At 39.8% G+C, this 25,683-nt stretch overlaps 1 protein-coding gene across 1 annotated transcript in view; it reads right to left on the bottom strand.

Moving 5' to 3' along the window:
• The window catches only part of LOC128657969 (uncharacterized), a 296,601-nt gene that overhangs the window by 245,225 nt on the left and 25,693 nt on the right, over window positions 1–25,683 (bottom strand). The window contains exons 2-3 of the mRNA XM_053712409.1: window positions 11,167–11,274; window positions 10,925–11,032 (exon numbers count right to left, since the gene is read on the bottom strand). Of these exons, the coding sequence (XP_053568384.1) occupies window positions 10,925–11,032; window positions 11,167–11,274 (216 nt within the window). The remainder of the gene's footprint in view (window positions 1–10,924; window positions 11,033–11,166; window positions 11,275–25,683) is intronic.

The following is a 25,683-nucleotide window of genomic DNA, read 5'->3' as shown; positions in this document are numbered from 1 at the left end:
AATATTGGCGTCGCCAGCTTTTGCGGGCGACGATTTTTATCGGATCGACCCCCTGAAACGGATCCATTTGCAGAGACTGACAGTCTCAACTCATTGAAGGAGGACATGATACGATACATTTGCAGCACAAAGGGACTCCTGTTGCGGGATCTACTTACCTCATCGCCACTGCCCTCCAGGTTTCTCTAGACTGTATACTATCACAAACTTACCAAGAGCTACATCTGCACTGCTACATAGGAGAGGCATTGGCTGAGTTATTTAGTCTTCATTAGAAAAGGGCCTGCTGCTTTCCTTATGTTTGCTGATATTCTAGAGTGCTTATGTTTTTCTAATCGGTCCGTAAACCTAACACACTATACATAACAGGCTGACATAGTAATGGTGCTACTATCATTTTAATTTGAACCAACCATGCAGTTTAGGTTCTCCTTCTCCCTCTTTTTGAGTTTGTTGTCCCCTTTTTTAATTTCAGGGCTAAATCATTTATTAACATACAGTTACATCTCACTATTTGAATATATGTAAGTTTCCTTTTTATGTGAAGATGTTGCAGAGGGTCTCTGTTATCTAGCTGATTTGTAAAGCTGTCAAATCACTCATAACATACTAGCATAATGATTTTGCCACTGATCTATTGGTGGAACAGCCAGCAATCTAAGTTTTATTGTGTTGTTTAGCTGTGCCACAGAACTATGCAATAGTGCCGATTTGCAAATCTAAGTACATATTTTTGAGGAAAAAGAGAGAAAACACAGGTTACTACATTCAAATGTGAACAAATTGTTAATCTATGAGGACCTCTAGTGGTTACTGTGGTATTGCATCTCAATACAAAGTGAAAGTCCACCTTCTTGAGTAAAGTGATACGATCTAGCAGCAACTTATTTTAAGAATGTGCTCTTCCTGACATATGCATGAAAACAAATGTGATTTAAAACTATCTAGGTATCTTTCTTTTTCTTACTTAGTTTCTGTTACAATACTTGTTACGATACCTAAGTGCAAGCAACATCTTTAGAAGGATTGTTCACAGTTCAGTGATTCCCCAGACAATGAGTCTAGTTATAACTATGTTTTGTCTTGATTTTATTTGTGTTTTTTACCGTTTTTAAAATTTGATTTGATTTTACAAGTACTTACTCTCCTTATTGTAGTGGAATGTTTTGTTCTGTCACACTGTACACATATAGGAAAAAAATCATACTGTAATACCCCCACATATAGCTAAATTTGTCACATTATAGGAATAAATGCCTATTTCTTTCATGTAATTGGCAAGAGTCCATGAGCTAGTGACATATGGGATATACAATCCTACCAGGAGGGGCAAAGTTTCCCAAACCTCAAAATGCCTATAAATACACCCCTCACCACACCCACAATTCAGTTTTACAAACTTTGCCTCCGATGGAGGTGGTGAAGTAAGTTTGTGCTAAGATTTCTACGTTGATATGCGCTTCTCAGCATTGTTGAAGCCCGATTCCTCTCAGAGTACAGCGAATGTCAGAGGGACGTGAAGGGAGTATCACTTATTTGAATACGATGATTTCCCTAACGGGGGTCTATTTCATAGGTTCTCTGTTATCGGTCGTAGAGATTCATCTCCTACCTCCCTTTTCAGATCGACGATATACTCTCAAATTACCATTACCTCTACTAATAACTGTTTTAGTACTGGTTTGGCTATCTGCTATATGTGGATGGGTGTCATTTGGTAAGTATGTTTTCGTTACTTAAGACACTCTCAGCTATGGTTTGGCACTTTATGCATTTATATAAAGTTCTAAATATATGTATTGTACTTATATTTGCCATGAGTCAGGTTCATGTATTTCCTTCTGCAGACTGTCCGTTTCATATTTGGGGAATGTAAACATTTTTAAGAAATTTTTTTCTTACCTAGGGTTTAGTCTCTTTTCAATTGACTACTTTTTGCAATTGCGGGTATTAGGCCCGCGGGTGCGTCAAATGCTAAACTTTATTGTGTCATTCTTGGCGCGAGAAATTTTTGGCGTGAAAAAATACGTTTATGATGCTACTTCGTCATTTCCGGCATCATACGCGACGCCGAGATCTTTCACGCGGCGGCGATAGTGACGCAAGTGTGTCATTTCCGGTTATTTTTGGCGCCAAAAAAGGAGTTTACGTTACGTTGTACGTCATACTTGGCGCCAAACTTTTCATTATTTCAATACCCCTTGTATATTTGCCTCTTGCTTTTTGCTATCAGAGGCCTATGCTATTGCATTTTTTCCCATTCCTGAAACTGTCATTTAAGGAAATAGATAATTTTGCTTTATATGTTGTTTTTTCTCTTACATTGTGCAAGATGTCCCAATCTGATCCTGCCTCAGAAGTTTCTGCTGGAACATTGCTGACTGACATCGGTTCTACCAAAGCTAAGTGTATTTGTTGTAAACTTGTAGAAATTATTCCACCGAATGTCATTTGTAATAGTTATCATGATAAACTTTTACATGCAGATAGTGTTTCCATCAGTAATAGTACATTGCCAGTTGCAGTTCCTTCAACTTCTAATGTGCATGATATACCTGTAAATTTTAAAGAATTTGTTTCTGATTCTATTATGAAGGCTTTGTCTGCATTTCCACCTTCTAATAAACTAAAAAGGTCTTTTAAAACTTCTCATTTAGCTGATGACATTTAAAATGACCAACAACATAATAATTTATCCTCTTCTGATGAGGATCTATCTGATTCAGAAGATCCTTCCTCAGACATTGACACTGACAAATCTTATTTATTTAAAATAGAGTGTATGCGTTCTTTATTAAAAGAAGTGTTAATTACTTTGGATATTGAGGTAACCAGTCCTCTTGACGTTCAGTCTAATAAACGTTTAAATGCTGTTTTTAAACCTCCTGTGGTTTCTCCAGGGGTTTTTCCCATTCCTGAGGCTATTTCTGATATGATTTCTAGGGAATGGAATAAGCAAGGTACTTCTTTAATTCCTTCTTCAAGGTTTAAAAAATTGTATCCTTTACCAGCAAAATCTATAGAGTTTTGGGAAAAAAATCCCAAAGTTGATGGGGCTATTTCTACTCTTGCTAAACGTACCACTATTCCTATGGAAGATAGCACTTCCTTTAAGGATCCTTTAGATAGGAAGCTTGAATCTTATCTAAGGAAGGCCTATTTATATTCAGGTCATCTTCTCAGACCTGCTATTTCTTTGGCTGATGTTGCGGCTGCATCAACTTTCTGGTTGGAGAATTTAGCGCAACATGAATTGGATTTTGACATATCTACCGTTATTTGCTTACTGCGACATGCTAATCATTTTATTTGTGATACCATTTTTGATATTATCAAAATTGATATTAGATCCATGTCTTTAGCTGTATTAGCTAGAAGAGCTTTGTGGCTAAAGTCTTGGAATGCTGATATGACATCTAAATCTAGATTACTATCTCTTTCTTTCCAAGGTAATAATTTATTTGTTTCTCAGTTGGATTCCATTATTTCAACTATCACTGGGGGAAAAGGAGTTTTTTTGCCTCAGGATAAAAAAACCTAAAAGCAAATCTAGGGCTTCTAACCGTTTTCGTTCCTTTCGTCAGAATAAGGAACAAAAACTCAATCCTCTCCACCAGGAATCTGCTTCTATTTGGAAGCCTTCCTCTAATTGGAATAAATCCAAGCCATTTAGGAAAAGTCAGCCCCTAAATCCGCTTGAAGGTGCGGCCCTCATTCCAGCTCAGCTGGTAGGGGGCAGATTAAGGTTTTTCAAGGATTTTTGGATAAAATCTGTCCAAAATCATTGGATTCAGAGCATTGTCTCTCAAGGGTATCGAATAGGATTCAGAGTAAGACCTCCTGTGAGAAGATTTTTTCTCTCACGCATCCCTGTCAATCCAGTAAAAGCTCAGGCTTTTCTGAAGTGTGTTTCAGACCTGGAGTATTCAGGGGTAATCATACCAGTTCCTCCTCAGGAACAAGGTTTGGGGTTTTATTCAAACCTATTCATTGCCCCAAAGAAAGAAAATTTATTCAGACCAGTTATGGATCTAAACATTTTGAATCGTTATGTAAGAGTACCAACTTTCAAGATGGTGACTATAAGGACTATTCTGCCTTTTGTTCAGCGAGGACATTATATGTCCACAATAGACTTGCAGGATGCATACCTTCATATTCCGATTCATCCAGAACACTATCAGTTTCTGAGATTCTCTTTTCTAGACAGGCATTACCAATTTGTTGCTCTTCCATTTGGCCTAGCAACAGCTCCAAGAATCTTTTCAAAGTTTCTGGGTGCCCTACTATCTGTAATCAGAGAACAGGGTATTGCGGTGTTTCCTTATTTGGACGATATCTTGGTACTAGCTCAGTCTTTACGTACTGCAGAATCTCACACGAATCAACTAGTGTTGTTTCTTCAGAAACATGGTTGGAGGATCCATTTACCAAAAAGTTTCTTGATTCCTCAGACAAGGGTCACCTTTTTAGGCTTCCAGATAGAGACAGAGTCATGGACACTGAATCTAACAGACAAGAGACGTTTAAAATTGGTCGCAGCATGCCGGCACCTTCAGTCTCAGTCATTCCCTTCAGTGGCTATGTGCATGGAAGTTTTAGGTCTCATGACTGCAGCATCGGACGCGATCCCCTTTGCTCGTTTTCACATGAGACCTCTACAGCTTTGTATGCTGAATCAATGGTGCAGGGATTATACAAAGATATCACAATTAATATCCTTGAATCCCAATGTACGACACTCTCTGACATGGTGGATAGATCACCATTGTTTGGTTCAAGGGGCTTCTTTTGTTCGGCCAACCTGGACTGTGATCTCAACAGATGCGAGTATTTCAGGTTGGGGAGCTGTTTGGGGATCTCTGACAGCACAAGGGTTTTGGAAATCTCAAGAGGCGAGATTACCAATAAATATTTTAGAACTCCGTGCTATTCTCAGGGCTCTTCAGTTCTGGCCTCTACTAAAGAGAGAACCATTCATTTGTTTTCAGACAGACAATATCACAACTGTGGCTTATGTCAATCATCAGGGTGGGACTCATAGTCCCCAAGCTATGAAAGAAGTATCTCGGATACTTGCTTGGGCGGAATCCAGCTCCTGTCTAATCTCTGCGGTGCATATCCCAGGTGTAGACAATTGGGAGGCGGATTATCTCAGCCGCCAGACTTTACATCCAGGGGAGTGGTCTCTCCATCCAGATGTGTTTTCTTAGATTGTTCAGATGTGGGGTCTTCTAGAGATAGATCTCATGGCCTCTCATCTAAACAAGAAACTTTCCAGATATCTATTCAGGTCCAGGGATGTTCAGGCAGAAGCAGTGGATGCGCTGACACTTCCTTGGTGTTATCATCCTGCTTACATCTTCCTGCCTCTTGTTCTTCTTTCAAGAGTGATCTCCAAAATCATCATGGAACAGTCTTTTGTGTTGCTGGTGGCTCCAGCATGGCCACACAGGTTTTGGTATGCGGATCTGGTTCGGATGTCCAGTTGCCCGCCTTGGCCACTTCCGTTACGGCCGGACCTACTACTATCTCAAGGTCTGTTTTTCCATCAGGATCTCAAATAATTAAATTTGAAGGTGTGGAAATTGAACGCTTAGTTCTAAGTCATAGAGGTTTCTCTGACTCAGTGATTAATACTATGTTGCAAGCTCGTAAATCTGTTTCTAGAAAGATTTATTATAGAGTTTGGAAGACTTACATTTTATGGTGTTCTTCTCATAAATTCTCCTGGCATTCTTTTAGAATTCCTAGAATTTTACAGTTTCTTCAGGATGGTTTGGATAAGGGTTTGTCTACAAGTTCCTTGAAAGGACAAATCTCTGCTCTTTCTGTTTTATTTCACAGAAAGATTGCTATACTTCCTGATATTCACTGTTTTGTACAGGCTTTAATTCGTATTAAGCCTGTTATTAAATCAATTTATCCTCCTTGGAGTCTTAATTTGGTTCTGAAGGCTTTACAGGCTCCTCCATTTGAACCTATGCATTCTTTGGACATTAAACTACTTTCTTGGAAAGTGTTGTTCCTTTTGTCTATCTCTTCTGCTAGAAGAGTTTCTGAGCTATCTGCTCTTTCTTGTGAGTCTCCTTTTCTGATTTTTCATCAGGATAAGGCAGTTTTGCGGACTTCTTTTCAATTTTTACCTAAAGTTGTGAATTCTTAATCCTAAGAATTCTTTGGAGAGATCCTTACATTCTTTGGATGTGGTAAGAGCTTTGAAATATTATGTGGAAGCTACTAAAAATTTCAGGAAGACTTCCAGTCTATTTGTTTTATTTTCTGGTCCTAGGAAAGGTCAGAAGGCTTCTGCTATTTCCTTGGCTTCTTGGTTGAAACTTTTGATTCATCAAGCTTATTTGGAGTCGGGTCAGACCCCGCCTCAGAGAATTACAGCTCATTCTACTAGATCAGTCTCCACTTCATGGGCTTTTAAGAATGAAGCTTCAGTTGATCAGATTTGCAAAGCGGCAACTTGGTCCCCTTTGCATACATTTACTAAATTCTACCGTTTTTATGTATTTGCTTCTTTGGAAGCAGTTTTTGGTAGCAAAATTCTTCAGGCAGCTGTTTCAGTTTGATTCTTCTGCTTTTGATTTAATTTTTTTTCTTTCAAAATGAAAATAAACTTATTTTTTTGAGTTGTGGCTTATTTTTTTCGGCGGAATATGGCTGTTTTTATTTTTATTCCCTCCCTCTCTAGTGACTCTTGAGTGGAAGACTCCACATCTTGGGTATTGATATCCCTTATGTCACTAGCTCATGGACTCTTGCCAATTACATGAAAGAAAACATAATTTATGTAAGAACTTACCTGATAAATTCATTTCTTTCATATTGGGAAGAGTCCATGAGGCCCACCCTTTTTATGGTGGTTATGATTTTTTTGTATAAAGCACAATTATTTCCAAATTTTCTTTGTTGATGCTTTCTACTCCTTTCTTTATCACCCCACTGCTTGGCTATTCGTTAAACTGAATTGTGGGTGTGGTGAGGGGTGTATTTATAGGCATTTTGAGGTTTGGGAAACTTTGCCCCTCCTGGTAGGATTGTATATCCCATATGTCACTAGCTCATGGACTCTTGCCAATATGAAAAAAAAGGAATTTATCAGGTAAGTTCTTACATAAATTATGTTTTTTATTAATCCACGCCTCATTCTACTAAAGACCATGTTATATCATATCTGGAAATATTGTCATACCCTCTCATCCTTATAATATCAAGTTACCAGTAACAGCCTTACCTAGAAACATATTGCAACATGGGTAATGTTCTCTCTGCAATTTTCTGTACTAGAAATATCTAAGTAATACCCTTTTGATGCTGAATAAATGTATTTTTTTTTGTATTTATTATTTACCCTACTATAACAGTATGGCATACGCTAATGCTTGTGCATCCCTCTGGAATCACCCCGCAGCCAATACTTATGCAATTATATAACAAATGTTCCCTACACTAATATAGATCCAATTGGCTTGAAATATGAACACCAAAGAAGACCTCTCCTGCTATATACACATAAGAGGCTTGGAAATATTGTAGAAATCACATAATGGTTAACTCTTAGAGATTTAATGGTACTACGCAGGCTTCGTAAACAATATGCATAGGATATCCCATAGACCGGTCACCCTATATCAAATATTATCTACTTAAAAGTTTAGTCCAGATTTTACTTTGAAACTTGTATTATAACTCAACCCGTTTAACACTCCCAAAGTATTACAGTCCACTGCAAACTTGATATCCTAAATGGGTAGGTATCTCCATATTTACTTTACAGGGTGACGTTTATTCCAAAAGGAGAATGTGCTAGTTACAGTTTGTTTTGTTTGTTGATGTTTAGTTTTGTTTAATATATTAAAACCCCAGCAATGTGTACATATATTCTATAGATAACTGTTACCGAAATTATAGTAGAACTTAGACGATATTGTACCAGCTTAGCTTATCCAGTACTAGCACTTATTTAAACATGTCTGTTACTTACCCCTCTAAACACTGTAAGTTATGATACTATGCCCTGCGTGGCACAATGACATGCAACTGGTATAATTGTATACATTGTTGGTTATAAATAAAAGTTAAAAAAAAAAAAAAAAAAAAATGAACTAACACTAACACCCAAAAATGTACTCACTATTCCTAAGGTCCAGACATCCATCTTCATCCATCGCGGGGGCATCTTCTATCTTCATCCCGGTGGCGGCAGGGAGCTGAGCAAAACCAGTGGTGACGACAACATCCAGCGCGGAGCCTCCTCTTCATGCGATCTCCGCCGAACACTGAAGATTGAATGCAAGGTACCCCTTTTATATTTGGGGTACCTTGCATTCCAATTGGCTGAAATATTCAAATCAGCCAATAGGATGAGAGCTGCTTAAATCCTATTGGCTGTTCAAATTTTATTATTTTGGATAATTTTGTTTATTATTTTTTTTCGTAATTTTAGTGTGTTTTTTGTGCAATGTTAGTTTTTTTTTTTTACTTTTTCGTAGTGTTAGGATTTTTTAATTTTGTAACAGTTTTTTTTTGTTTGTTTTTTAAATAGTTATTTTAGGTTTATTTATAGTTTAAGCTTGTTTTTTTTTTATTTCACAGGTACTGTTTTATTTATTTTAAGATAGTTATATTGTAACTTTAATATAAAGTTGGGGAAGTGTTAGGTTTAGGGGTTATTAGTTTAATTTAGTCTGTTGTGATGTGGGGGGCCGGTGGTTTAGGGGTTAATAGGTTTAGTTTAGTAGTTGCGATGTGCAGGGTTGGCAGTTTAGGGGTTAATCACTTTATTTAGTGTTGGCAATGTCGGGAGACGGCGGATTAGGGGTATTTAGACTAGGATTTTATGTTAGGTTTTTTTTCCCCATAGACATCAATGGGGATTGCGTTCTAGCCATCGCAATTCCGCGATCGCAGGTGTTAGTTTTTTTTTTTTAACATTTTCTCTCTATTGATGTCTATGGGGGAAAACGTGCACAAGCACGTCAAGTCAGGCCTTGGCTTTTGTGCAGTATGGAGCTTAACGCACCATACCGCACAACAAAAGAAGTTTTTTTCTGTAACTTGTAATGGCAGCGCTATAGAAAGTGCTGTAGTGCTACATTTTTAGCGTTATTTATGCACCGGGTTTAGCGCACAACTTGTAATCTTGGTGATAGTGAGAACTGCTATGGAATAATAGGATAATGAAATAAGAGGAATTTTGAGTCTGAATTCTGAATACTCTTGTGTTAAGCACATTGGTAAAGCACTATGTGTGAAGGCTGTGAACCCCCAACTATGTAGAACATATAAAAGGAGAGTACTAGAGAAAGTTCCTGGGCTGCGTTTTAGAGTCACTTACATGAACTGCAGCACCCCTCCGCTGTATCGTATCAGCCTGCTGAGGCCTTTCTCCCTTACAGAATTCTGATCCAGTAGAGATCCCTTCCTGTGCAAGTAAATATACTGCAGAGGATACTTGGTGATATACCTGCAACCCCTTAGGTGGAGGCTAAGGAACAAGGTCCCTGCGATGCCTGAGGGCAATTATGGAGATTTACCCGTGAGGGTACTGACATACTATAAATGAGGTATACCGTTACCCCTGCTTCACTCAGAATCTTGAAGAAAATATCCTTAGGTCTTCCCTGAGCCAAGGTGGAAGAGGGGTACTGGGTCTTAAATCAGGTATGAGCTCCCAATAAATGAATAGATTGAAAATAATAAAATATTGCTTGCAGAGGACCTCTTTCAACTTCTCTCCTCAGAGGCCAAGAACAAACTGAGTGGGGAGAAGAGATGGGAGGGATTAAAGGGAACCACAACACCTGCTTGACATGTTCTGAACTAACTTTTTTAATTGTGCAAAATAAACTAACAAACTATTCTGTATGCAGTATTTTCATCTTACTGCATTCTGTTGTAGATAAAAGCTTTATCATTTAAACGTTGCTCTTCAGCCTTGTACCTGCAAAGTAAGCTGCCATACTGCAAAGTTGGTTTCACAACAGTGGGTCACGTGATGCACACGGCACCTTCTATTTCTAAAGTTGAGGAAGCAGATTGAGACCTGCAGCGTCTAAGAAGAACGGCTTCAGGCAGACAGGCACTGTTATGTTTAAAAATAGCACGAGCAGGGAAGCAATTGTGAGGGGGAGGAGAGGAGGAGAGGGAGGCACAGGGGGGAAGAAAGAAAGCATACACTCTGCATATAAAATTGTAACGAGACATTTGCATTCATCTACATTACATATTTACTCCAGAGCCTTTCTTCCAAGTTTCCCCTGTGCATTCCTCTCCTCCCCCCTCCCACTTGCTTCCCTGCGTGTGCTATTTATAAACATAACAGTGCCTGTCTGCCTGAAGTCATTCTTCTTAAACACTGCAGGGCTCAATCTGCTTCCTTTAGAAATAGAAGGTGCCGCGTGCATCACGTGACCCACTGTTGTGGAACGTGCGTTGCAATATGGCAGCTTACATTGCAGGTACAAGGCTGCAGAGCAATGTTTAAATGATAAAACTTTTATCTACAGCAGAATGCAGTAAGATGAAGACTGCATACAGAATTGAAGTCAGTATATTTTGCATAATGAGAAAAAGTTGGTTTAAAATATTTCAAGCAGGTGTTGTGGTTCCCTTTAAAGCTCTTGTGAGGGTTCTTGATCTCCTCCTAGTGGCAGGAAATATATCCCATGTTATGAACACCTATGGACTCTCATCATCTTATAAAAGAAATATCAAACAAAGTCTAGATGATTTCCTATCTGTAAGTTTTTTCTGGGAAGAATACACTACTACATTGTATTTTCATCTATATGTTTTATTGGGAGCAGATGAGGGCTCTAAAAACCTATCCATATCCCCTAAAAAAAACCTCCCTGTGCTTAGTGGGGCAGATGATCTGTATCCCTCAGACACATCACACACGTGCACTCACCTGTACTGATATTGTCACCGATTTCCTGCTTCACAGCTTCCTGCTGACTCTCTACGTGCAGATCATTTGTTTGTTCAGCATTAAGTGTGACCTCAGTCTTAACATCACCTGCATAGATCATATAAATATGGTCACATTTTAGTTTTTTAGCAGTGCATAGGGAGATTGTAATATCTGAATGTTACACGCGTAGACTCAACTGTGCCCTGCGTCTCTCAGACACATCACACACGTTCACTCACCTGTACTGATATTGCGACTGATTTCCTGCTTCACAGCTTCCTGCTGACTCTTTACATACAGATTATTACTATGTTCAGCATTAAGTGTGACTTCAGTCTTAACATCACCTGCATAGATCATATAAATAGTCACATTTTAGCAATGCACAAGGAAGTTATAATATCTGAATGTCACATATATACCCTAGCCTGCACCCTTCATCCCCCAGACATGCCACACATGTAAATTCACTGTTTCCCTGTGTCCCTAACATATCGCACCCACATGAACACTCACCCCTGGTCTGTGCCCCTCAAACCTGTCACATACATAGTGATAAAAAATAAAAATAAAATGCTTAAACTAATCAAAAAAATGTATAAATTAAATGACAATTTTCCAAACTTCCAAATCTACCAAGCTGACAACAGTTATGAAGTCACAGGTAGGAGCAGAGAGGAATATTACAGAGTTTTGTGGCTAAGTTAGCAGGTTCATTCTGTTTGCAAAAAAAATATTTGATAAATGTTTACCTAAGATTCACACTGTCTGCTGTGTAACCGTCTGAGCAAATATAACTGTTACTTACATGAGGCAAAATGTCACCAGCACAGAATCTTCCCTTTACTTAAAGGGAAAGCAAAGTAAAAAAATAAAGGAACATGAACATTTTTATTTCATGATTCATAAAGAGAGTACAATTTACTTCTATTATCTAATTTGCTTCATTCTCTTGGTATCCTTTGTTGAAGGAGACACCATGCACTACTGGGAACTAGCTTAAAGTGAATGACAAAATGCATATATGTGCAGCCACCAATCAGCAGCTGGGTATACTTTTGAACAAAGGATACAAAGCTAACAATTTAGGTAATAGAAATAAAGTTGAAAGATATTTAAAATTGCATGCTGTATCTGAATCGTGAAATAAAGAAATTGGGGTTTAAGTCTCTTTAAACATAGCATACAAATTTAACTTTTCATTTTAATTCTAATATCTTATTTGCTTAATTCTCTAGGTATCCTTTGTTGAAAAGACTACCTAGGTAGGCTCGAGAGAAGCAATGCAATACTGGGATCTAGCTACCGATTGGTTGCTGCACATTCAGTCGTATGCAAAAGTTTAGGCACCCCAGACAATTTCCATGATTTTCATTTATAAATAATTGGGTGTTTGGATCAGCAATTTCATATTGATCTATCAAATAACTGAAGGACACAGTAATATTACAGAAACAGAATTTATGTTTACCTGATAAATTACTTTCTCCAACGGTGTGTCCGGTCCACGGCGTCATCCTTACTTGTGGGATATTCTCCTCCCCAACAGGAAATGGCAAAGAGCCCAGCAAAGCTGGTCACATGATCCCTCCTAGGCTCCGCCTACCCCAGTCATTCGACCGACGTTAAGGAGGAATATTTGCATAGGAGAAACCATATGGTACCGTGGTGACTGTAGTTAAAGAAAATAAATTATCAGACCTGATTAAAAAAACCAGGGCGGGCCGTGGACCGGACACACCGTTGGAGAAAGTAATTTATCAGGTAAACATAAATTCTGTTTTCTCCAACATAGGTGTGTCCGGTCCACGGCGTCATCCTTACTTGTGGGAACCAATACCAAAGCTTTAGGACACGGATGAAGGGAGGGAGCAAATCAGGTCACCTAAATGGAAGGCACCACGGCTTGCAAAACCTTTCTCCCAAAAATAGCCTCAGAAGAAGCAAAAGTATCAAACTTGTAAAATTTGGTAAAAGTGTGCAGTGAAGACCAAGTCGCTGCCCTACATATCTGATCAACAGAAGCCTCGTTCTTGAAGGCCCATGTGGAAGCCACAGCCCTAGTGGAATGAGCTGTGATTCTTTCGGGAGGCTGCCGTCCGGCAGTCTCGTAAGCCAATCTGATGATGCTTTTAATCCAAAAAGAGAGAGAGGTAGAAGTTGCTTTTTGACCTCTCCTTTTACCTGAATAAACAACAAACAAGGAAGATGTTTGTCTAAAATCCTTTGTAGCATCTAAATAGAATTTTAGAGCGCGAACAACATCCAAATTGTGCAACAAACGTTCCTTCTTTGAAACTGGTTTCGGACACAGAGAAGGTACGATAATCTCCTGGTTAATGTTTTTGTTAGAAACAACCTTTGGAAGAAAACCAGGTTTAGTACGTAAAACCACCTTATCTGCATGGAACACCAGATAAGGAGGAGAACACTGCAGAGCAGATAATTCTGAAACTCTTCTAGCAGAAGAAATTGCAACTAAAAACAAAACTTTCCAAGATAATAACTTAATATCAACGGAATGTAAGGGTTCAAACGGAACCCCCTGAAGAACTGAAAGAACTAAATTGAGACTCCAAGGAGGAGTCAAAGGTTTGTAAACAGGCTTGATTCTAACCAGAGCCTGAACAAAGGCTTGAACATCTGGCACAGCTGCCAGCTTTTTGTGAAGTAACACCGACAAGGCAGAAATCTGTCCCTTCAGGGAACTTGCAGATAATCCTTTTTCCAATCCTTCTTGAAGGAAGGATAGAATCCTAGGAATCTCAACCTTGTCCCAAGGGAATCCTTTAGATTCACACCAACAGATATATTTTTTCCAAATTTTGTGGTAAATCTTTCTAGTTACAGGCTTTCTGGCCTGAACAAGAGTATCGATAACAGAATCTGAGAATCCTCGCTTCGATAAAATCAAGCGTTCAATCTCCAAGCAGTCAGCTGGAGTGAAACCAGATTCGGATGTTCGAACGGACCCTGAACAAGAAGGTCTCGTCTCAAAGGTAGCTTCCAAGGTGGAGCCGATGACATATTCACCAGATCTGCATACCAAGTCCTGCGTGGCCACGCAGGAGCTATCAAGATCACCGACGCCCTCTCCTGATTGATCCTGGCTACCAGCCTGGGGATGAGAGGAAATGGCGGGAACACATAAGCTAGTTTGAAGGTCCAAGGTGCTACTAGTGCATCCACTAGAGCCGCCTTGGGATCCCTGGATCTGGCCCCGTAGCAAGGAACTTTGAAGTTCTGACGAGAGGCCATCAGATCCATGTCTGGAATGCCCCACAGGTGAGTGACTTGGGCAAAGATTTCCGGATGGAGTTCCCACTCCCCCGGATGCAATGTCTGACGACTCAGAAAATCCGCTTCCCAATTTTCCACTCCTGGGATGTGGATAGCAGACAGGTGGCAGGAGTGAGACTCCGCCCATAGAATAATTTTGGTCACTTCTTCCATCGCTAGGGAACTCCTTGTTCCCCCCTGATGGTTGATGTACGCTACAGTTGTCATGTTGTCTGATTGAAACCGTATGAACTTGGTCCTCGCTAGCTGAGGCCAAGCCTTGAGAGCATTGAATATCGCTCTCAGTTCCAGAATATTTATCGGTAGAAGAGATTCTTCCCGAGACCAAGGACCCTGAGCTTTCAGGGATCCCCAGACCGCGCCCCAGCCCATCAGACTGGCGTCGGTCGTGACAATGACCCACTCTGGTCTGCGGAATGTCATCCCTTGTGACAGGTTGTCCAGGGACAGCCACCAACGGAGTGAGTCTCTGGTCCTCTGATTTACTTGTATCTTCGGAGACAAGTCTGTATAGTCCCCATTCCACTGACTGAGCATGCACAGTTGTAATGGTCTTAGATGAATGCGCGCAAAAGGAACTATGTCCATTGCCGCTACCATCAACCCGATCACTTCCATGCACTGAGCTATGGAAGGAAGAGGAACGGAATGAAGTATCCGACAAGAGTCTAGAAGTTTTGTTTTTCTGACCTCTGTCAGAAAAATCCTCATTTCTAAGGAGTCTATAATTGTTCCCAAGAAGGGAACCCTTGTTGACGGGGATAGGGAACTCTTTTCCACGTTCACTTTCCAACCGTGAGATCTGAGAAAGGCCAGGACGATGTCCGTGTGAGCCTTTGCTTGAGGAAGGGACGACGCTTGAATCAGAATGTCGTCCAAGTAAGGTACTACCGCAATGCCCCTTGGTCGTAGCACAGCTAGAAGGGACCCTAGTACCTTTGTGAAAATCCTTGGAGCAGTGGCTAATCCGAAAGGAAGCGCCACGAACTGGTAATGTTTGTCCAGGAATGCGAACCTTAGGAACCGATGATGTTCCTTGTGGATAGGAATATGTAGATACGCATCCTTTAAATCCACCGTGGTCATGAATTGACCTTCCTGGATGGAAGGAAGAATAGTTCGAATGGTTTCCATCTTGAACGATGGAACCTTGAGAAACTTGTTTAAGATCTTGAGATCTAAGATTGGTCTGAACGTTCCCTCTTTTTTGGGAACTATGAACAGATTGGAGTAGAACCCCATCCCTTGTTCTCTTAATGGAACAGGATGAATCACTCCCATTTTTAACAGGTCTTCTACACAATGTAAGAATGCCTGTCTTTTTATGTGGTCTGAAGACAACTGAGACCTGTGGAACCTCCCCCTTGGGGGAAGTCCCTTGAATTCCAGAAGATAACCTTGGGAGACTATTTCTAGCGCCCAAGGATCCAGAACATCTCTTGCCCAAGCCTGAGCGAAGAGAGAGAGTCTGCCCCCCACCAGATCCGGTCCCGGATCGGGGGCCAACATTTCATGCTGTCTTGGTAGCAGTGGCAGGTTTCTTAGCCTGCTTTCCCTTGTTCCAGCCTTGCATTGGTCTCCAAGCTGGCTTGGCTTGAGAAGTATTACCCTCTTGCTTAGAGGACGTAGCACTTTGGGCTGGTCCGTTTTTACGAAAGGGACGAAAATTAGGTCTATTTTTTGCCTTGAAAGGCCGATCCTGAGGAAGGGCGTGGCCCTTACCCCCAGTGATATCAGAGATAATCTCTTTCAAGTCAGGGCCAAACAGCGTTTTCCCCTTGAAAGGAATGTTTAGTAGCTTGTTCTTGGAAGACGCATCAGCCGACCAAGATTTCAACCAAAGCGCTCTGCGCGCCACAATAGCAAACCCAGAATTCTTAGCCGCTAACCTAGCCAATTGCAAAGTGGCGTCTAGGGTGAAAGAATTAGCCAATTTGAGAGCATTGATTCTGTCCATAATCTCCTCATAAGGAGGAGAATCACTATCGAGCGTCTTTATCAGCTCATCGAACCAGAAACATGCGGCTGTAGCGACAGGGACAATGCATGAAATTGGTTGTAGAAGGTAACCCTGCTGAACAAACATCTTTTTAAGCAAACCTTCTAATTTTTTATCCATAGGATCTTTGAAAGCACAACTATCCTCTATGGGTATAGTGGTGCGTTTGTTTAAAGTGGAAACCGCTCCCTCGACCTTGGGGACTGTCTGCCATAAGTCCTTTCTGGGGTCGACCATAGGAAACAATTTTTTAAATATGGGGGGAGGGACGAAAGGAATACCGGGCCTTTCCATTCTTTATTAACAATGTCCGCCACCCGCTTGGGTATAGGAAAAGCTTCTGGGAGCCCCGGCACCTCTAGGAACTTGTCCATTTTACATAGTTTCTCTGGGATGACCAACTTTTCACAATCATCCAGAGTGGATAATACCTCCTTAAGCAGAATGCGGAGATGTTCCAACTTAAATTTAAATGCAATCACATCAGGTTCAGCCTGTTGAGAAATGTTCCCTGAATCAGTAATTTCTCCCTCAGACAAAACCTCCCTGGCCCCATCAGACTGGGTTAGGGGCCCTTCAGAGATATTAATATCAGCGTCGTCATGCTCTTCAGTATCTAAAACAGAGCAGCCACGCTTACGCTGACAAGGGTTCATTTTGGCTAAAATGTTTTTGACAGAATTATCCATTACAGCCGTTAATTGTTGCATAGTAAGGAGTATTGGCGCGCTAGATGTACTAGGGGCCTCCTGAGTGGGCAAGACTCGTGTAGACGAAGGAGGGAATGATGCAGTACCATGCTTACTCCCCTCACTTGAGGAATCATCTTGGGCATCATTGTCATTATCACATAAATCACATTTATTTAAATGAATAGGAATCCTGGCTTCCCCACATTCAGAACACAGTCTATCTGGTAGTTCAGACATGTTAAACAGGCATAAACTTGATAACAAAGTACAAAAACGTTTTAAAATAAAACCGTTACTGTCACTTTAAATTTTAAACTGAACACACTTTATTACTGCAATTGCGAAAAAACATGAAGGAATTGTTCAAAATTCACCAAATTTTCACCACAGTGTCTTAAAGCCTTAAAAGTATTGCACACCAAATTTGGAAGCTTTAACCCTGAAAATAACGGAACCGGAGCCGTTTTAAGCTTTAACCCCTTTACAGTCCCTGGTATCTGCTTTGCTGAGACCCAACCAAGCCCAAAGGGGAATACGATACCAAATGACGCCTTCAGAAAGTCTTTTCTAAGTATCAGAGCTCCTCTCACATGCGACTGCATGCCATGCCTCTCAAAAACAAGTGCGCCACACCGGCGCGAAAATGAGGCTCTGCTTAAGCTTTGGGAAAGCCCCTAAGGAATAAGGTGTCGAATACAGTGCCTGCCGATATTATTATATCAAAATACCCAGATAAAATGATTCCTCAAGGCTAAATATGTGTTAATAATGAATCGATTTAGCCCAGAAACAGTCTACAGTCTTAATAAGCCCTTGTGAAGCCCTTATTTATGATCGAAATAAACATGGCTTACCGGATCCCATAGGGAAAATGACAGCTTCCAGCATTACATCGTCTTGTTAGAATGTGTCATACCTCAAGCAGCAAGAGACTGCACACTGTTCCCCCAACTGAAGTTAATTGCTCTCAACAGTCCTGTGTGGAACAGCCATGGATTTTAGTTACGGTTGCTAAAATCATTTTCCTCATACAAACAGAAATCTTCATCTCTTTTCTGTTTCTGAGTAAATAGTACATACCAGCACTATTTCAAAATAACAAACTCTTGATTGAATAATAAAAACTACAGTTAAACACTAAAAAACTCTAAGCCATCTCCGTGGAGATGTTGCCTGTACAACGGCAAAGAGAATGACTGGGGTAGGCGGAGCCTAGGAGGGATCATGTGACCAGCTTTGCTGGGCTCTTTGCCATTTCCTGTTGGGGAGGAGAATATCCCACAAGTAAGGATGACGCCGTGGACCGGACACACCTATGTTGGAGAAAATATAATACAAAATAATACAAAAATGAGATTTATTGGATTAACAGAAAAACATAATTTATGTAAGTATTTACCTGATAAATTCATTTCTTTCATATTGGCAAGAGTCCATGAGCTAGTGACGTATGGGATATACATTCCTACCAGGAGGGGCAAAGTTTCCCAAACCTCAAAATGCCTATAAATACACCCCCCACCACACCACAATTCAGTTTAACGAATAGCCAAGAAGTGGGGTGATAAGAAAGGAGCGAAAGCATCAACAAGGAATTGGAATAATTGTGCTTTATACAAAAAAAATCATAACCACCATAAAAAGGGTGGGTCTCATGGACTCTTGCCAATATGAAAGAAATGAATTTATCAGGTAAATTCTTACATAAATTATGTTTTCTTTCATGTAATTGGCAAGAGTCCATGAGCTAGTGACGTATGGGATAGCAAATACCCAAGATGTGGAACTCCACGCAAGAGTCACTAGAGAGTGAGGGATAAAAATAAAGACAGCCAATTCCACTGAAAGATTAATCCACAACCCAAATCAAAAGTTTTAATCTTATAATGAAAAAACTGAAATTATAAGCAGAAGAATCAAACTGAAACAGCTGCCTGAAGAACTGTTCTACCAAAAACTGCTTCTGAAGAAGAGAAAGCATCAAAATGATAGAATTTAGTAAAAGTATGCAAAGAAGAACAAGTTGTTGCTTTGCAAATCTGATCAACAGAAGCTTCATTCTTAAAAACCCAGGAAGTGGAAACTGACCTAGTAGAATGAGCCGTAATCCTCTGAGGCGGGGATGTACCCGACTTCAAATAAGCATGATGAATCAAAAGCTTTAACCAAGATGCCAAAGAAATGGCAGAAGCCTTCTGACCTTTCCTAGAACTAGAAAAGATAACAAATAGACTAGAGGTCTTCTTAAAATCTTAAGTAGCTTCAACATAATATTTCAAAGCTCTTACCACATCCAAAGAATGTAAGGATCTCTCCAGAGAATTCTTAGGATTAGGACACAAAGAAGGGACAACCATTTCTCTACTAATGTTGTTGGAGTTCACAACTTTAGGTAAAATTAAAACGAAGTCCGCAAAACCGCCTTATCCTGATGAAAAATCAGAAAAGGAGACTCACAAGAAAGAGCAGATAAATCAGAAATTCTTCTAGCATAAGAGATGGCCAAAAGGAACAACACTTTCCAAGAAAGTAATTTAATGTCCAGAGAATGCAAAGGCTCAAACGGAGGAGCCTGTAAAGCCTTCAAAACCAAAGCCTGTACAAAACAATAAATATCAGGAAGTTTAGCAATTTTTCTGTGGAACAGAACAGAAAGAGCAGAGATTTGTCCTTCCAAAGAACTTGCAGACAAACCCTTATCTAAACCAACCTGAAGAAACTGTAAAATTCTATAAATCTTTCTAGACACAGATTTACGAGCCTGCAACATAGAATAAATCACTGAATCAGAGAAACCTCTATGACTAAGCGTTCAATTTCCATACCATCAAATTTAATGATTTGAAATCCTAATGGAAAAACGAACCTTGAGATATAAGGACAGACCTTAATGGAAGTGGCCAAGGTTGGCAACTGGACATCCGAACAAGATCCACATACCAAAAACTGTGCGGCCATGCTGGAGCCACCAGCAGCACAAACGATTGCTCCATGATGATTTTGAAAATTACTCTTGGAAGAATAACTAGAGGCGGAAAAATATAGGCAGGTTGAAAACTCCAAGGAAGTGTCAATGCATCCAATGCCTCCGCCTGAGAATCCCTGGACCTGGATAGGTACCTGGGAAGTTTCTTGCTTAGATGAGATGCCATCAGAACTATTTCTGGAAGCCCCCACATCTGAACAGTTTGAAAAAAAAAACACATCTGGGTGAAAAAAACAATTCTCCCGGATGTAAAGCTTGACGACTGAGGTAATTTGCTTCCCAATTGTCTATACCTGGGATATGGACTGCAGAAATTAGACAGGAGCTGGATTTTGCCCAAGCAAGTATCCGAGATACTTCTCTCATAGCCTAAGGACTGTGAGTCCCACCCTGATGATTGACATACGCAACAGTTGTGACGTTGACTGTCTGAAAACCAATAAACGTCTCTCTCTTCAATAGAAGCCAAAACTGAAGAGCTCTGAGAATCCCACGGAGTTCCAAAATATTGATTGGTAATCTCGCCTCTTGAGATTTCCAAACCCCTAGTGCTGTCAGAGATCCCCAGACAGCTTCTCAATCTAAAAGACTTGCATCTGTTGTGATCACAGTCCAGGTTAGATGAACCAAAGAGACCCGTAGAACTATACAATGGTGACCTAACCACCAAGTCAGAGATAGTTGAATATTGGGATTCAAAGATATTAAATGTGATATCCTAGAATAATCCCTGCACCATTAATTCAGCAATAAAAAACTGGAGAGGTCTCATATGAAAACGAGCAAAGGAATCAAATCCGATGCTGCAGTCATGAGACCTAAAACTTCCATGCATATAGCTACTGAAGGAAATAATAGAGACTGAAGGTTCCGACAAGCTGAACCCAATATAAATTGTATCTTTTCTGATAGAGACAAAGACATTGACACAATCTATCTGGAAACCTAAAAAAAAAAAAAAAAGGTGACCCTTGTCTGAGGAATCAAGGAACTTTTTTGGTAAAATGATCCTCCAACCATGTCTTTGAAGAAACAACAGAAGTTGAATTGTATGAGATTCTGCAGAACGAAAAGACTGAGCAAGTACCAAGATATCGTCCAAATAAGGAAACAGAGAACCTTTGAAAAGATTCCTAGAGCTGTCGCTAGGCCAAAAAGGAAGAGCAACAAATTGATAATGCTTGTCTAAAAAAAGAGAATCTCAGAAAATAAAAATAATCTGAATGAAACAGAATATGAAGATATGCATCCTGTAAGTCTATTGTGGGCAAATAATGCCCTTGCTGAACAAAAAGGCAGAATAGACCTTACATGACAATTCAAAAGATTTTCTTTCTTTGGAATAATGAATAGTTCTGAATAAAACCCCAGACCCCGTTCCTAAAACGGAACTGGTATGAATACCCCAGATAACTCCAAGTCTGAAACACACTTCAGGAAAGTCTGAGCCTTTACTGGGATTGCTGGAATACTATTCTGTACCCCAATCCAGGGGCAGAACTAACAGTGATGCAGAGGTCGCAAATGCGACTGGGCCCAGAAGGTCCCACCCTCAGGGGGGCCCCGAGTTACTACAGCTTATGAAAAAGGTTTTATTATTTTTTTTGTTTACTTTTAAGAATTCCAGCACAAACGTTCTTTGATCCACTTTACTAGATTGACATGCGTACTGCTGCGGCTGCCTGTGTTAATGAGTCTGTTACCGACTCACCTCACCACCAGTGTCACGCCGCCGGTCACGTGCTTGTCAGTCTGACTCCTCATGGTAAATTTACCTAACAAGCTAAGGGAGGCTATTGGCGCAGCACAGCACAGCCGCCAGGAAATTATTTGGCGCGCAGCTCCTCCTGACTGAACGTGTAGTCTAGTCAGTAGGAGTCTACAGCGCGGTAGTGAGACTGAAGTGTCGGCACTTACAGAGGCAACAGCAGTTGATGCAGGGGCCAGGCGAAGCACGCAGATGGTGAGCTCATGCTGAGGGAGGGAGGGGGTGCGGGCTGCCGGATGGTTAAACATTTCTGAACCGTCTGTGTGGGTTTTAGGTCCAAATATGCACAATTCAATCCTTCATGGATTCTTGCACCGGGGCAAGAGGTGAGGAGGGGATAGAAGTGGTTGCAATCCGGTGAGGGGGCAGGTAGAAGGGGGTGCAGGCAGGCGAGGGTAGCAGGTAAAAAGGGGTTCAAGCAGGTGAGCATGGAGAGGTCTAGTGTGAGAGGCTAAAGTAACAAATGCTCACATGAATTTCAGAATTTGCCTGAGAGATTTATTGCGACATATACTGGTGCTTCTGTGCCATATGAGGGTCATCATATCAGGATCAGCCATGTGTCAGGTTGTTGGATGTTTGTGTTTGTGGTCGCACTGTACACCTGCAGCTGATGGGACCAGACACTCTGCTAGTTGTGACATAAAGCAGACTCTGTATGTGCATGGGGAGCATCTGTAACTCAGCCACATAGCCACTGATATGTTATCAGTTTATCACTTTGGCTGCCAAAAAGAACATGTGATTTAAAGTGTGTTGCAGACCCACAGAACAACAACAGGTTAATTTCACACTGATATGGTGCTGTCTGGTCATTCTTGTGCTCAGTGTTATTGTTTTGGTTTCACTTTAATTGTGAGAGTATTGGTAAGCCAAGCTCATAGTCATAAGTTGTATCTGTGATGTGGACAATCTCCTTGCTGCTGTTTACAACTGTTCCTCTATGCTTGCTTCTCTTTGATCATAATGTATGTTATGTGTTTGTACACTCTGGCACATTCTTTTGTGTGCTATAAATTTTTTTATAGTAAGGCAGCCAGTTGCTTGTTGGCATTTTACTGTTCTGAGAACTTATCACCATTTCTCTAACTGTATTTTTTGTCCCTACCTATGTCAGATGGTATCGGTTATGTTTTGTGTTTATGTGTTTACTCAAAGAGCTGAATGTGTAAACATGGGGTAACACTATCTCACTTTATTTTATGCCCATTAGCCTAATCCTTGTGTTGGAACATAGGGTTCAGACATTCAGTGTTGGGGTCGCTGTATCAGTAATGTGGGTAAACTAACTTCTACTGGACAAGCATGTTAATTTCTATAGACACTAATTAATATATATATATATAATATATATATATATATAAGTATATATATATATATATATATATATATATATATATATATAATATATATATATATATATATCTTAATGAGCCCCTTCAAAAGGCCATCCTGTGCAGGTGTGTTTTTTTTTTACTGTGTTACATGTTGCAAAAAAATAAAATCACTTTTTTGGGGGGGGGGGGGGGGGGTCCCTCATGGATTCTTGCACCGGGGTCCTGAGGTTTCTAGTTACGCCTCTGCCCCAATCTAAGAAGTTTGGACCGAATTGAACCAAACAACTTTAGAAAAATCTTAACCTGCCCCTACCAGCTAAGCTGGAATAAGGGCCGCACCTTCATGTGAATTTAGGGGCTGGCTTTAATCTCTTAAATGGCTTGAAATCATTCAATTTTGAAGAAAGCTTCCAATTAGAAACATATTACTTGGGGGAAGAATTAGGTTTCTGTTCCTAATTAAGAACAAAAACGGTTATAAGCTTAAGATTTACCCTTAGAACAAAAAAAACTCCCTTCCCCACAGTAACAGTTGAAAGTATTGAATCCAACTGTAAACCCAAAAAATGTATTACCTTGGAAGGAAAGAAAATAGAAATCTGGATTTATAAATCAAATCAGCATTCCAAGATTTAAGCCACAACCTTCTTCTAGCTAAAATAGCGAAAGACATAGATTTAACCTCCATTTTGATAAATATCAAAAAAATGGCATCACAAATGAAATTATTAGCATGTTGAATCAAGTTAACAATGCTAAACATATCATAATCCGATACTTGTTGCGCTAATGTTTTCCAAAAAAGAAGAAACAGCTGCAACATCAGCCAAAGAAATTGCAGGGCCTAAGAAAAGGACCTGAAAATAAATTAATTTTCCTAGATAAGATACAAGTTTCCCATCTGAAGGATCTTTAAAATAAATACTATTTTCCTAGGATTAGTAGTACTTTTAGCAAGAGTAGAGATAGCCCCATTAACTTTGGGGATCTTTTCCCAAAACTCCAAACTAACTGCTGGAAAAGGATACCATTTTTAAAACCTTAAAGAAGGAATAAAAGAAGTACCAGGCCTATTCCATTCCAAAGTATTAGGAACTGGAAAAAAACCTCTGAAGTAACCACAGGAGGTTAATAAACAGAATTTAAAGGTTAGCTAGCCTTAAAATCAAGAGGACTAGTCTCCTCAATATCCAATATAATCAACACTTTTCAACAAAGAACGAATGTACTCCATTTAAAAATAAAAAGTAGATTTGTTAGTGTCAATATCTGATGAAGGATATTCTGAATCAGATAAATCCTCATCAGAGAAGGATAATTCAGTATGTTGTCGGTCATTTGAAAATTCATCAACTAAATGAGAAGTTTTTTTTTGTTTTTTTTTTAAAAAGAACTTTACATTTTATTAGAAGGGCGGGATGGCAGACAAAGCCTTCTGAAAAAGAATCATAAAAATATTCTTATAAATTCTCAGGTATATCTTGTACATTAAATGTTAAAAGAATAGCAATAGACAATGCATTAACACTGATGGACATTTTCTCTGCATGTAAAAGTTTATCATGATAACTTATTACAAACCATAGCTAAAGATAAAAAATTCATAACATTAAAATAATGAACTTTAATATTTTTTGGCGCCAAAAACGTCTGCAACAAACAACGGGCGTCATAGATGACGCAACCATGTGAAAAAACTCCAAAAGCGCCAACTAAGACCCCGGAATGACGAAGTTACATCAACAAAACGTAATTCTCGCGCCAAAAAAAGTCACGCGCCAAAAATGACGCAATAATTATAGCATTTTGCTCTCCCACAAGCACTAACAGCCCGCATTTTAGAAAAGAGAGTCAATTTGAAAACTTCAGGTTTATGCATTTCCCAAATATGAAACTGACAGTCTGCAAAAAGGAAATAACTGATAAACCTGAATCAATGGCAAATATAAGTACAAACATATATTTTAGAACTTTAAATATAAAGTGCCAAACCATAGCTGATAGTGTCTTAAATAAAGGAAACATACTTACCAAAAGACACCCATCTACATAAAGTAGATAACCAAACCAGTACTGAAACGAAAATCAGCAGAGTAATGGTATATAAGGAGTATATCGTCGATCTGAAAAGGGAGGTAGGAGATGAATCTCTACGACCGATAACAGAGAACCTATGAAATAGATCCCCGTTAGGATGACCATTGCATTCAATAGGTAAATACTCCCTTCACATCCCTCTGTCATTCACTGCACCCTGAGAGGAACCGGGCTTCAAAAAAGCTAAGCGCATTATCAACGTAGAAATCTAGCACAAACTTACTTCACCACCTCCATAGGAGGCAAAGTTTGTAAAACTTAATTGTGGGTGTGGTGGGGGTGTATTTATAGGCATTTTGAGGTTTGGGAAACTGATGCCCCTCCTGGAAGGATTGTATATCCCATACGTCACTAGCTCATGGACTCTTGCCAATTACATGAAAGAATTGTGCAATATGCATCCAAACAAAATTAGACAGGTGCATAACATTTGGGCACCCTTGTCATTTTGTGGATTTTGAATACCTGTAACTACCTAGCACTGATTAATTGGAACACACAATTGGTTTGGTGAGTTCATTAAGCCTTGAACTTCATAGACAGGTGCATCCAATCATGAGAAAAGGTATTTAAGGTG

The sequence above is a fragment of the Bombina bombina genome, chromosome 4 (genome assembly GCF_027579735.1).
Source record: "Bombina bombina isolate aBomBom1 chromosome 4, aBomBom1.pri, whole genome shotgun sequence".
Classification (NCBI taxonomy): Eukaryota; Metazoa; Chordata; class Amphibia; order Anura; family Bombinatoridae; genus Bombina; species Bombina bombina.
This window is presented reverse-complemented; position numbering and strand designations above follow the sequence as displayed.